The sequence below is a fragment of the Anopheles gambiae genome, chromosome 3 (assembly GCF_943734735.2).
Source record: "Anopheles gambiae chromosome 3, idAnoGambNW_F1_1, whole genome shotgun sequence".
Taxonomy (NCBI): domain Eukaryota; kingdom Metazoa; phylum Arthropoda; class Insecta; order Diptera; family Culicidae; genus Anopheles; species Anopheles gambiae.
The window spans coordinates 17,002,294-17,016,509 of record NC_064602.1 but is presented as its reverse complement, the minus strand read 5'-3'; the positions used below and the strand labels follow the sequence as shown (position 1 = coordinate 17,016,509).

Here is a 14,216-nt window from a genome sequence, read left to right as displayed (position 1 = left end):
TTGGATCGTTTTACTTACAGCGACTTGGTAAGTAATTTTAAGAGATAGAACAATTATACACGTTGGTCACGTTATTGCATTTTAGGAAGTTCAATGGACACTTCAATGGCATGGCGTGCTATGGTGTTGGTGGTTGCCGTGGTGCTCCAGACAAAATCTTTCACATAATCTTGCCGGCCGCATTGAAGATAATTGATTTGGAGGATAATGAATATTTTATAGCGCAATTCTTCATCAAATTCTGAAAGAAAGTCTATTAGCGAAGATATATCGATTAACGTATTGTAAGACAATTGATTAAGGCTTCGCAGATTTATTCAACCTCATAAACTCAAGAATAAATGATTTAAAATTATTGATCAATCTTCCAAAAAATACTAACGCTCAAGTATTAAAAATTGTTGTTAAAAAATGAAATAAGTTCTTTTTAACATTTGTTTAATTAGTTTAGTTTAGATTAGTGTTTTAACAACAGTTTTTAAATAAGTACTTAGATATTAGGCCGGTCTCGTAGTACAGTCGTCAACTCGTACGACTTAACAACATGCCCGTCATGGGTTCAATCCCCAAACAGACCGTGCCGCCATATGTAGGATTGACTATCCTGCTATGGGGGGGAATCAATTAGTCACTGAAAGCCAAGCCCACAAGTGGGTACAGGCAGGCCTTGACCGACATCGGTTGTTGAGCCAAAGAAGAAGAAGAAGACTTAGATATTCTCAGATACCAATGAACCGATTTGATATTATTATAAAACATTCTTTTGGACATTTTTTAAGTCTTTTTGAATGATTTCTTTATTTTTATTTGTTTGACAGGCAAAATAGTGTCATTTTTGTGTAGAAATCTCCTCCAAATGGCGATTTTTATCAAAACTCACTATTCTAAATGACCGGATTTTTCATTATAAACAAGAGTCAACAATTGGTGTTGTCATATTATTGTCTAATTTAACTGTCTTTCTATACTTGCCTTCTAATTTAAAAAAAAAAATGCCAGTTACGAAAAATAAAGAATACAAATTCAGGAAATTTAATTATTTTTACAGCACGCTGAATTTTTTTTATCTAAACTCATGTTTATCTATGCCAATTTAAAACAAAGTATGTAAGTTTTCCTTTCAAAAATACAACAATTATCTAATTTTTCCAACTGGATGGATTCAACCTTAACAATATTTCAAACATTATGCATCCAAGGCCGTATTTTGTTCAACATTAAAGAGGCACGGAATTTGTTAAATAAATACCAAACATCACATCGTCTTCAACAGAATTATTTACGATACAACAAACCAACGCTTGCAACCAAGAAATCTAACTACGAATAAACCATACGCAATAGATACCGGTGAGAAGAGACACCGCCAGCCAGCCGATTGTCACAAACGCTTCATTAGTCATCGGTTACTCAACGGTCCCAAAAGAGTAGAACGCCCTACCGACCCGATCGGCCCCCGCACCACTGACACACACACACACAATCGCTGACACCACGAGACATGCCATTGCACGCCAGCTTAGAGATGCGCGAAAATAAACCAACAAGCGAGAGAAGTTGCGCAAAGAGCGCAACCTATCGTCGGTACCGGTTTGCAGTATACACGATTGCATGTGAGCACAACATCCGGAGAGTGACAATTCTCGCTTAGTTAAATGTCACCAACGTATTGTTTGCGTTAGAAATGGATTTGAACTAATAGGTTTTGTTGACCGTGTAGAATTAATTGATTGAATGATTTCATTTCGGAGTTCTGGTAGTCGCTTCACACGCGCTACTACCAAACTCCCGTCCAAGCACTCTCTTGGTTCAATCCGCGACACCTACATACATCTTGCAGTACCACGGAAGAACCACGTTCTAAGAGCATACACGCCAGAGAGCGAGAGAGCACACGGTGACATCGGATCGAAGCTGGCGGCCACCTTCGACGGCCCGAGATCGGAACGGACCGGCTCAGAAACTCGACACCACTCCGACACGATACACACACATTCTGTTCCGAACTAAAAGAAAAAATAAACCAAACCCCAAATCCGCTACCTCACGACCGTGTACGTGTATGCGTGCGTGTGTGTGTTTATGCGAGCGCGCGCCCATCCCTGTCCGATCAGCTTGCTGAGATTGCTGTGCAGTGAAGTGAAGAAAAAACGAATGTGAGAAGGAAAACCCCCGTGATCCTGTAGGAAAAAGGGTGCATGTGAGTAATGCTAGGTAAGCGTGAAAGTACTTCCCGCTAGTGAGTGACGTGAACAGTTAAAATGGATTATTACAAGATAATTCATTGAATTTGTGTAAAATATTCGAAGAATTTTCCCAATAAGATCTAACCCGATCTTATAAGAGAAAGTGTGTGACTTGTGGTGACAACGCCATGAGCTACCAGGCGCACGCATACCGTCACTCCCCGCAATGTTTGCTAATGGCTCTAGAATGCGCACGGGATAGAAGTGAATAATTCCATACCGCCATCATTTACCGTGTTCGCAATCGAGGCCATTCATGAGTGTTCGTCGTACAGTGAGTGACACGATCATCGTGTGTGAAATGAATCAAACGCGTGCTGCTATTGCTGCTACTACTGCCATCACACATATGAATGTGATAAAGTGCAATGGTGTTGTGCTGAATTCTTTCCGGGCGAAACCATCACCGACCTTATCATTCGTATCTAACCAAATAATTAAACACACAAAAGAAGACACCCTGGTGCACCGTGCTGTTCGAAGATGAGATAAAGATTGCAGCGCGAATTCGCGAGGGCGCCTCGTGGTGTGTGTGTGTGTGTGTGTGTGTGGATCCACTTTATTTAAACGAACCATTTTCTTCCACCTCCTGGTGACGCACCTAGTATCTCAGCAGAAACGAAAACATCTAAGCCAAAACATACATACCAGCCAGCAGTGTACTACGGGCGGCACGGTTAGTCGCTAATAATAAACCCTACACACCGTTGACGCCCGGCACGAACGGTTCGCGGGCGCGCGTGTGTATGCATAGCAGCGCGATCCGCGCACGTACTTGCTCCATCCGCATACTGTCAGGGAGCTGCGTGTACCATAGGGGCAAACGTGTCGGTTTAACCGTCGAAACCGTCTCATTGCGCTGTGGTTTGTTTAGAAGTTTTCCTTTCGTTTCTTTCTTAAATCTGATCTGTGTTTTTCGGGCTGCGTAAATCGATAAAGTCGGTACACGCTGGTACACTGGTTCATCAAAACAGCGGCAGCGTACACGCGCGCGGCTTAAACAACCCCAACTCCACCCGGGTCAACTCCTGTTGCATTCGTCTCACCCACATGCACACTCACTCACACACACACACACACACACACACACTCATTTGTGCGGACAGACTGGCAGCCCCGATCAGCTGCTGGCAAAATGCGGTGATGTCATCCGGTTGAGCTGGTGTTCGTTGCGGACGCCTCTGGTGCACACGACCAGATCTCTGCGAGATCTTGCCCCGTTCTTGAAGGCGTTCGGAGCAAACGGACGTGCGCGCGAGAGCATGTGGATGCGTTGAAAAGTGGATTTAATTAAGATCAACGCTTCTCATCACCCCTGCACAGTGCTTGTTAGTGGTTTTTGTGGTCTCGGTTCGGTACTACGAGAGTTTGAAGATTCGAAACGAAACAACAGTGATATAAAGCGTGTTTTTACTCTTTATTGAAGCAGTTGCATCGTTGCACGATCCAGCCATATCTGTGTGTCGTTTCCACTGCACTCTCTGTGTGCGTGGGATGTAAGCTAGTGAGTTTCCGTTCCGAAAGGTTGTAAAGCTGGGTACGAGTAAACAAACCCGCCTCGGAAGTGATCCACCGCTCCGGGGAAACGTGGTTGTGGAAATGCATCTCGATTCCACCCGGTGCATCAAAGGGAAGATGAAGATGAAGGTTTTGTTATGACAGCTCCAGATGCAACTCCAGACGATGGATTAGCCTGGATTAAGAAGATTGAAAGCGATTAGATAGCCACGTGCGAGAGATACATAACGTTTAGCGTGGAGGTTAATTGAGTTTTGAACGAATCAAACTTGATGGGCAATCAACAGTGGAGTAATTTCCTTTCGATTTATTTCCAATAGTGATGAGATTATTTTCGTGGAAATGGAATCAGTTACTAGTTCAGTGCAAATGGATTTTATGACACCTTTTGGCTAATATTCTACACTCCAGTGGGATGTTCTTCAGGCTTTTAAAATGATGATGGTTTTGTTCATAGCAATCTTTTGGTATGAAGCCTTTTGGTCGCTGTTTATAGTAAAAGTTGTTCAGGCAATAAACAAAATTTCCTAAGAAATGGAAATGATCCTTAGGTTTGACACTTATTCTCTTGCCTAGACCATGGTCCTAAAGTTCAGGATGAATCTTTTTTATGATCGTGTTACTTTGATCGTACATTTTAGGTTACTACACAGACGCTCAACTGATCTTAACATGTGTTGGAGTGCAAAGTTTAACATACGATCCTCAAGAGCAACGTGAATACGTTATTGTGATGACACACAACAATTCTTCAGTGGATCTGTTCTAGTTATTTCTGGTAATTCGATCTGTTCAACCGGTCCAGCTGTTGACAGGAGAGATCTGAATTTACGGTTCAGGGACATATGAAAGCAGTTTATAAGGGAATATTCTCCTCATTGTCCACACAGAACCCACCCTTAGTTCACTGGTGTTCCTTAAAATACCATTGAAAGTGTTTCATCGTTCCTTACACAAATTAACTTTTTGCAAATTGTGCTAAAGGTTTCCAAAATTTGCTTAATTCGTATACGCTTAACAGTCGAATTATTTCCAGTTAATCAAGGCTTGTTAGATAGAATTGGTTAATGATAATAGAATTATGTAGTTGGGTTTTATTGTTTAAGGTCTAAACATACAATAATATCCCTTTTAAATTGATGTTACTGCTAACTTTTAGTTCCTCTCCCCGTCTAGCATCAAGCTTTTCCCCGTCGAAATCCTCCTGGCATTATCAATGACTAGGGTCTTCTTTAGTGTCTTTTTTTTGTTAAAAATATTTTCTACAAAGTGGACTTATCGGAAAACCTTTTCTTTGTCCAGTTGTTGACATAAGTTCCTCGTCTTTTTTGTATTGTTCGCAGTGAGACTGATGATTATATTGCACATGCATTTTAAATTAATGCATTATCAATTTGTTTTGTTCCAATTAGAAAAAATAATATGCTTCGTTTAAAATCATAAAATTATTTAAAATTTATATTGGTGCTAACTTATTGAACTGATATAGTGAAGAAGTAACTGCAGAAGTAGCTTTAAACCTCTTCATTCAGAGATATTTAAGCATTCACGCCTAATCGTCAAAGCGCACGCTAGCCTATGCAACACCATCCCACGCCGGTATGCAAATAAATCAAACAATGATATCGCGTCTATCGCAACCCACCAGATGAGGGTTTGCGACGTTTTTTTCTGCGACTCGATTGCCTTGAATTTATTCAACATAACTTTCCTAACACCTACGAGCAGGTGAAAATGTTTACCAAACAGCTACCGATCACCCAGCCCAAGCTGTACGCCAAATTACGTACGAATCGACCTTCAACACCCGCTTCCCGTTTGCAGCGCGTCACCCGCAATGTACATGATGCACTTGCATTTAATAACGCAACGGGTGCGAATTCAAACATCAACATCTGCCCACTCCCAAACGACAGACGGTGGGTTTTTTTTCGGAGGGTCACAAACATTCAAGTTCACAGGTTTGAGGGAGAGAGGGAAATAAATAGATAGAGACGAGAGAAATCATAGACTTGCTACCTTAAATTCGCACCTCACCCACATCCAACAGACACACACGTACGAAACTCGTTCTCTTGCGCATGAACGCACACCGGCGTAAACGTTAGACGCATCTCGCGATGTACTACGCCTATGGCTATTCCGTTGCGCCTCGTCACAGCTACAGGAAGACCAGAAGAAATGTAAACGTACGTCGGAGGCCCAGGCGCGATGTGCGAGAAGTGGTAGAGAATATTTTTGAATAATATTTATTTCTGTTTCCGGACAGCGAGCAACGTCGATGACGTAACGTGGTGCGATCGCGTGCAATAGAGCGTTGCGCAGGGTGTGGGTGCGCGCGCGCTCAACCACTGTTACCTAGACACAGTCGCCACGACCGGAAAGCACAGAAACTGTTTGATTTCGTCCGTATGTAAATCGTCTCCGTCACTTTGGTGTGCTTCACCCATAAGAGCATAGCATGACCGTGCGGCTTGTACTAAGCATGAATAATAAACAGGCAGATGGGTGAGGAATTTGCTTACAAATTGTCTACCCTGCACACCATTCAACCGCTGAAGATGTTTAGATAAAGATCGTTTGCTTAGTTAAGCGGTGTAAACAGGAATTTTTTTTTATGCATTTTTTATTATTCTACGAAATGATATGAATTTCTGATTAATTTTAGTCTTAAATAATTGTTATTAAAACCAAGAATGTAATTATAATACGACTTTATTATAGCAAGTGCAACGATATAATGTGCCTTCCATCTGTTTAAATGCGCCACATTGGAATCAGTGAAGCAAAACAGTGCTGAAGAACACTACACTAAAGCAAACGCACCAAGAAAAGCACCGATTTCTTCGAGCAACGCTACCTCTGCCGTCAATCCGCACCGTACAGAAATGGCCGAACAGAACGAAAATGCAGCGACGAAAAAGAGCGTCAAAATTCAGGACTACATTTCGCCGGGCATTTCGCGAGAACGAAGCTTCATACGCACATCGAACCAGCAGGTAAGAGGAAAGGGGGTACATGATAGTTTTAACCCCTCTTGTTGCTAATTAGCAAACCTGTTGCTAAATCTCCGCCCTATGCGCATTTGAAACTATCTGTTCAACGTGTTAACTTTCCTTCTACCTTCCTTTCCATAATCGGTAAACGTGCTGCAATGTTTGGCAAAAAACAAATCAAACCCAAAATTGGCTGTCTAGCAATTTTTTGAGGTAATCGTAAATTATTAATACAGTTTGATTTAGTTTTCGTGCGGGTTGGCTAAATTTTTCTTTCATGTGCTTTTGTTAACTAATTTTCGATTGTGTTTATGAATGTAGATCACTTCGTTACGTTCCAGATGCTTACATTCATTATTCCTCAACTAATCTTTCGATATGCATGTATTTTTTATTTATTTTATTTATTTTATTTTGTGTGAACTGCGTAAGTGTGTAACATGCGGTAATGCATTTCTTTGCATTATCAATTATAAACAGTTTGTGAGATTTTGTTTTCTAAAATATCGCGTTATTATTTAATTTAAAAAAGTCTATCTATATAATGTTTTGCTGTATTTATCACCAGATAGTTTTTGTTCACTTAGAATTCTGCTTTGTAACTTTCATAATCGGTACAGGTGACTCCCGAGATACGACTGTATTTGGGAACGATAAAATGTCCCAAAACAAGGCCTATGTCGAAAAAGTCGGATGTCAAATATCTGTCAATATAATTTTTATACACGAAGTTGAGAAGTCGAAATCTATGATATCGTGTATTTTATTTAAAACAATGTTCGATAATGTATTAATTTTACTGCAAAAGTCTATTACATTCTATCAATGTTCAAAATTGGGTAGTTGGGGAATCTTTATAAATGTGTATGTAATGGTTATCAGTAAGAAACAAATACAAAATTACATGAATTTCTTCTAAATGACAGTTTTTAACTGTCAAAATCAAAATCGTCGTAACTCGAAGGGATCGTTTCTCGAGGATCGTCTATATAACAATTGTAAAAATTTGAATAGCTACGAATCACTAAATCATTGATAATACTACAAAATTTAATAATGATTGACTTGATCAACGTATAATAGATCATACAGATTCAGACCCCTTATTAAACTTTCTGAATAAAAATATTGGCTTTGAAACATATATTGATGTTGTAAAGGAACTATTTAAAATAACGTGGCACCAATCGGTTATTAGCGACAAGTATTGGTAATTTAGAGGTAACATGAAGTAGCAATGCTGAGAAAGAAAATACAATCGCTAATGATCTTCTGAGTTTTTGCCTTTCTGTAAAGAAAAAATATTCGTTGGAACACAAATACATTGTAGCATGAGTTTAACAAACCTGTCCAAGAAGTAAAACGCAAGCAGCAATTTAGCATTTACGCATTTACTCCCAAGGGTTGCCCGAATTTTGAGACGCTTAGCTTGCAGCTCAAATCCCGTCCTGCACCAATACTTAACACTGCAACTCACACGTACATTTCCATGGCACGCTTATTAGTAACCAATGAATAAGGTCATATATCTCATGCTAATTATAACGATCTTAAATCACCTTTTAATCCTGTAAATCTCTGAATTAACTTAAAACAGCAACTTTAAAACTTACTTACTGTCAGCAACGTTTGTTTGGATTGTCAGTGAAATAGCACAGTATAAAGTAAACTCAAAAATGTACTCCATACACATTTCACAGATGAATAATAGCAACAAGCGGCGCAGTTTGGCATTCACCCAAAGTCAGGCCCATCAGCACGCCCAACAGCAACTGCGCGGTAAGTTTCGGTATACATGCGAAAAGTCAGGGTTTCAGCAAACATCTTACCCGTTTTTGCTTTTCTTTCGTGCCCTTTCCCTGCCCAGAGGGCCGCCTGGATGGATTGGGAGCCATGAACAACAAGCTGAACGTGCACGCGCAGGAATTTCAAATGAATAATTTACCCCTAAACGATCATCGGTTTCCACTGCAAAGCTCAAGGTAAGGGTGGTGCCAGTTATCGTCGAAAATGTTTTCCACCTTTGCTCACCCTGTTCATTCACTCGCGCCCTTTCAATGCAGATCTCTCAACATCTACAGCAGCTCCCTGCAGCACTCGAAGTCCAGCGTCACGATGCCGTTGGGCAGCATGCCCGGCCGGCATCACGCACTGCAGCTGGGCAGCATCGGTAGTCCCGTCCCGAGGGGATCACTTATGATGCCCGCCCATGCGCCGCTCCATCACGTCGGGGTGCAGCTGCAACCGTCCCACATGCCGCTGGTAAATTCACCCTCTAGCAGCAACATACTGCACGTAAGTCCGCCGGGTGGAAGGTACGACGGGACGCATCCTTCCGCCCCCCGGGAGCCATTAGCTCGCATTAGCTATCATTATTACCTGTGCCATCGCTTACTGTAAACGTATCCGTGTCTGGTGTCCTCTGCCTCGTTTCATGCACCGTCGCACCGTACCGTTACCCATCCCATCCCATCTGCGACAGTCCAGCGGACCACGCGTCAAGTTCGCGCCGGAACCGATGCTTCACGCACACGCACACAGCAGCAACACGCCTCATGCCGCCAACAGCAACAACGGTGCCGTTGGTGGCGGTGCCAACAGTAACAACACGCAACTGAATCTGGCCCCTTTGCAGCGCTCGAAGTCACTCTCGTCGGCAGACACGCTAACGCGCGGGTTGGCCAGTCTTGGGCTGGGCATCGGGTCGGAAGCGAACGATATCGGTATGTTCTCGCCGGAAGTGCAGACCGCCATTACCAAGGCCATCGAGGATCCGAACCAGCTGAATGCACGCTGCCTGATGGACCTGGCGGCACAGTTGCTGCATCGTGCCGTTGAAGGGCGCCGGTAAGTCTATTGATGGGTTACGGACAAACGACGTGAATACAATTACAACATACGAAGGCATAAGGGAAGAAGCGGATTAGTACATTAGTGAGCGTATTACGCGATGAAATAAGTATGCTTACTATAATCTTTACTATTTCTATTCTTTTTTTAGGATGGACCTTTCAAGCTTTTACGTGTTTTGGATGGTTCTTTAATTTAATTTGGGAATCTTTGTTACGTTTGAATGAATATTTTTTATCTTACAGTCTCAATATACAGAAATTGACAAATTAGGAAGATCTAGTACGGGATTTGCAAGGACTCCATGTAAAGAATAAATCATTCTTAGGATAAATCAAACTTGAAAAACGTATTTCTAAAAATTCAAACATATTCTTGATCTTTGAAGGTTGATGTATACATTTTGAAATCTAACTAATCAATACGTTTCCAATGGTTCACAAGTTTTCGAAATCTTTTGAATATTACCAATGAAGTATATCTACTGTTCTTTAACACTCCATGCTACATGAATCATGGGGAGCTATGTAGGGCTTTTAAATAATTTAAAGATAACTAATAGGTTCCATTTTGCTCTTGACTCTTGTAGAGTTTAAGTTATCAGAAAGTATGGCAATTACAAGTATTCACGAATGTTTCGTAATCATCAGTTTTATTTATAGGTGCGTAGTTTTATGCTTTTCGCAATAAATTATATCCTGAATCATGAATACTTCCAGAGTTTCAGTTCTTTTCGTTCTGAAATACTTGATTTTTTTGATTCTGTAAGGATCATTCATCGTCTAATCTGAAAATCGGATTTATTGCTTATTCTGGAGAATTTCTTTTGTATGTTCTTATTCTTCTGAATTGGTATGACAATCTTTGGGGATTCAAGTCTACTCTAGTCACTAATAGTCATGCCCATGTGTTTGGTTTTCTTATAGTAGAAATATCGGTCAGTTGAAGCTTGACCTATGCGGGACCTAAACCTACACCGAACATGTTATTAGGCTGTACAATTTGAGCACTCTGTCACGAGAATGACCATTAATCATATACAATGAAACCATTCTTGGAGAAATGAATCACTATAGGACTATTGGTAATAATATCCTCTTTTATGCTTTTAGCTACTCCCTACCGATATCGCGTCTCTGCATTTCGATCATCGCGAAAGAGAAAAAGGAAACATTTCTGGAGGCACTGCTCAACACCTGCCGCCAGTGGTACCAGGAGCGGGACAAGGTACTGGGAGCGATGCAAAACTCAAAGAACCCATCCCGGCCCCGGTTCACCTCGTTCATGGCGTTCCTCACCGAGATGTTCTGCCAGCTGAAGCGGCGTCAGCTGCAGCTCCGTACCGAGTGTGACGGTGTACCACCGCCACTGGTACTGCTTACCGTGCTCGGCAAGTGCTGTGAGGATTGCGTTCAGCCTCCGGTTCGATCACTCTCGGAGGTAATGCTAGAGATCAAGAAGGAACTTCAGTGTATTTAATTTAACATTGCACTTTATCCCTAGATCGAATGTTTGTTCTTCGTGCTGACCTGCATTGGGCGCGATCTGGAAACTCATCTGCCCCAGCAGCTCGAGTCGCTGCTGGCCGGGGTACGCGATGCGTTCCTGAACTCGGCCGCTTCTGCACCGGCCATCCGGCGCACACTGTTGCAACTGATCGAGTTGCAGGCCTCCCATTGGCAGCTACCCGGAAACACGGTTCTGTATTACTATCCCTCTTCCAAGTAGCAACCACCAACCAACACCATACCATACCACGGCCAAAACAGAAGCCACTACGGTTCGCGAGAGGATCGACCGACAACTGACGACCCAATGGCCCAACGGGTAAACGGGCTGATATATACACTTCTTCTTTTTTTTGTGTTCATTTTGATTCTTTTTTTTTAATTTATTGATGGACTGCAAGTCTGGTAGCGCCACCTCACGGGGTGTAGGGCACGGCCGCTCGCCGTCGCCGAACGAACAATACGAATCGAACGGAACCAAGCATCGATGGTACATTTCATTTGGAAACGGACGCTAAACAGGCACCACCGTGTGCCGTGTGCATGCGATCACTTTATTCGAAAACGTTCGAGCGAAAGATGGACAGAGAAGAAAAACAAAACCTAACGAAGCGATCAGACTACATTCCATCAAAGCTGGTGAAAAAGTCACTGTAAAAGGAGTTCAAGTCATGCTGATTTAACTAGATACACGCAAAAAAATGAAGAAAAAAATGAAATTTTTAACGCTAGCGACAAAAAAAAACGCTAAACGACGATCAGGGACGATCCCTTTTATAAGTTTAATACTATTGCAAGCTTGTTTTGCTAAATTTCACAAACTTTCCTTTGCTGTTTCTCTCATTTAATCATCATCACCTTACTCTGTAACCTTTGAGATTCTTTCTTTCTATTGCTTTCTGCACACGAAATGATTCTGTAATCAGCAACATTACGAAACGATTGGTTATAAAATGCCATTTTTATTAAGGTACCCTTTCATACAAGAAGGAGTTGTGGTTTAGTGTGAAAGGAATTTTGATTTTGCAATCGCTGCATATATCCATCATCCGTGCCATTTGCCGCTTCTGTTCTGTGGTCACACACACAAAAAAAAACACTCTCATCTAACTCATTGCCATAGTTGGAAGCGTTTATGCAAGCCACACTTAAGGAAAGGCTCGAAAAGCAATGCGAATCATTAACGCAGGGAGTGCGCAAAACAAAAGCAATGGCACAAGCATAGATCCTAGTCACTAACGGTGGCAGTGAGGTGTATAGGTAGGTTGCGCACCTTTTACGCATAACTCCTGCACTGCTATTCGTACAAGCTACCATCATCACCAGTAGCTCACAACCAGCGCAGTGGAAAGTGATTATTTATTCAAGCAAAATGTTTCAATGAGAAGTCTGGTTTTTTTTTTTCATTTAATTTTTTCGATACGATTCAGTTATTCTTACCGCACTTAATCGTTAGCAAGATTGTAAGTTTGTTTTATATACGTGAAAAGTTGTCAGTCAACCGATAGTTTATTACCAGTTGTATCAACCAAAACAAAATAAATGAGAAATATATCCATCTGCAACCAAAAAAAACGCTAAAAAATCGTGTGTTTCATTGTTAAGCGTACAGTAAAACATTAAATATCTATCACAATTAATATCCAACATCCATTTACTTAATGTACTCTGATATACACGGTATACATTAAAAATAAACTTGTAAATCGCTTTATCACATAACAATGCAACTCAAAGCAAGTGTAAACTGTATTACTGAGTTTGAGCGTTGCAATTAACGTTGCAATTTTGTGTTTACTTTATACTGCAATTGAAAGGCAATTGAAATACCTGAGAAAATATTATCTTAAGCTATCGAAAAAAAGCTCCACAAAATCGTACATTAATTAGTGCCACAGATCCGGATTAGCTTACACACACACACATCATTAAAGCCACTTCTTCAAACACAAACGCTTTACTCTACGCGGTTAATGAGCTAAAACGTGTAGGAAACAGGAACAATGTACACCGGTTTTTCTCTCTCTCTCTCTTTCCACATTTTAATGGCACCGAGGAAATTGATGGTTAAATTGAGGCACCCAACGGGCCCCCCGGTACCAGGGGAAATAAAATAAACACACTAACAATTATGTGCAGACATATTTATTTGCCCACTCTCCCCCTTGGGAGGCAGAACACATGCAGTGCATTTCCCCGACAAGGTTGCGCACTCGTACCAAATCCCATTGCGCAACACAGCAGCACCGACATGGGCCGCAACATGCGCAACATAACAGGGGCAAGCAAGAAAGGGGGAAAATCTCACCTATGCAAAAATCAACAAACAACCAGTGTGCATGCATGCACGCACCGCGCACTGCACACTGTCGATCGTAGCAAAAATCCATTGCAATTGTCTGGCCTGTCTCCAAAACGCACGCGTAAGATCGCCCGCTGTGGGTGGAGGAACCACCGGGCGCTGGCGTGAATCTGCACCACACGGTGCACCATAATGGAAATGGGAAGTGCAGCACGGCACGCCGCTAGGTAAACATGGTGATTACTAACCGAATACCGGCACCTGCTCGCCCGCCCGTCCGTCCGCCCATACAAGCGAGCTTTTTCCTTCTTCACGCACATGTAACGGTGTACCGGGCGGTTAGGTAAATGCATTTCATTGTGCATCTGCAGATAGTGGTTTCGGTTTCGTTACCATTTCTTTGTTGGTCGAATGTTTTCTCCCACTCTTGTTCTCTCTCTATCTCTGTCTCACTTGTTACATACATAGGATGGATCATCTTGATTGTAATCGATCGTCGAGTCCAAGCTTTCGACGGTTCTGCTGGATGGAAAGAAGCGGTGCCGGATCGGGGATCAAAAAGAGCGACCGAATCTGATAAGCTACACGCAATTTTCTTTATGTATGGGTAGAAAGAGCATAAACCAGCGCTGAATAATTTGCAAGTGTGAGCAATAGGCGTCGAACAGGTGCTGATTAAAGCCGCCTTCCTTCTGATAACGCCACGATCGCTGTTACTTAATCGGGTTTCGTCCATAGCTTTCTGCTGTCTGCGGTACTTCACAATGCTTTCGGAAATTGTAATTGATGGTGTTTA

The 14,216-nt window shown here is 41.9% G+C and overlaps 1 protein-coding gene across 13 annotated transcripts; it reads left to right on the top strand.

Moving 5' to 3' along the window:
- The first annotated feature begins 1,942 nt into the window (after positions 1-1,942).
- On the top strand, positions 1,943-12,306 carry LOC1275618 (uncharacterized). Of its 13 annotated transcripts, XR_009766018.1 has the most exons (10): positions 1,948-2,214; positions 6,546-6,763; positions 6,962-6,973; positions 8,461-8,539; positions 8,628-8,742; positions 8,824-9,055; positions 9,243-9,607; positions 10,723-11,050; positions 11,114-11,437; positions 11,520-12,306. XR_009766018.1 is itself a non-coding variant. In XM_061656981.1 (9 exons), the coding sequence occupies exons 2-9, from the start codon at positions 6,653-6,655 to the stop codon at positions 11,336-11,338; spliced, it is 1,467 nt and encodes a 488-aa protein (XP_061512965.1). In that variant the 5' UTR covers positions 1,948-2,200; positions 6,546-6,652; the 3' UTR covers positions 11,339-12,306. The 13 variants fall into 13 exon arrangements, 10 of the variants coding, with proteins under 10 accessions (XP_061512966.1, XP_061512965.1, XP_061512963.1 ...); XR_009766019.1 differs by lacking the exon at positions 6,962-6,973 and having other exon boundaries at positions 1,948-2,200; positions 6,489-6,763; XM_061656981.1 differs by having other exon boundaries at positions 1,948-2,200; positions 11,114-12,306.
- Positions 12,307-14,216: the final 1,910 nt, after the last annotated feature.

What these genes read in the sequence shown, in the direction of transcription:
- LOC1275618 (XM_061656975.1), top strand. An exon ending in CGCCCAACAGCAACTGCGCG is followed by an intron (nt 8,540 to 8,627) that starts GTAAGTTTCGGT and finishes TTCCCTGCCCAG; the next exon opens with AGGGCCGCCTGGATGGATTG. An exon ending in CGGTTCGATCACTCTCGGAG is followed by an intron (nt 11,051 to 11,113) that starts GTAATGCTAGAG and finishes CTTTATCCCTAG; the next exon opens with ATCGAATGTTTGTTCTTCGT.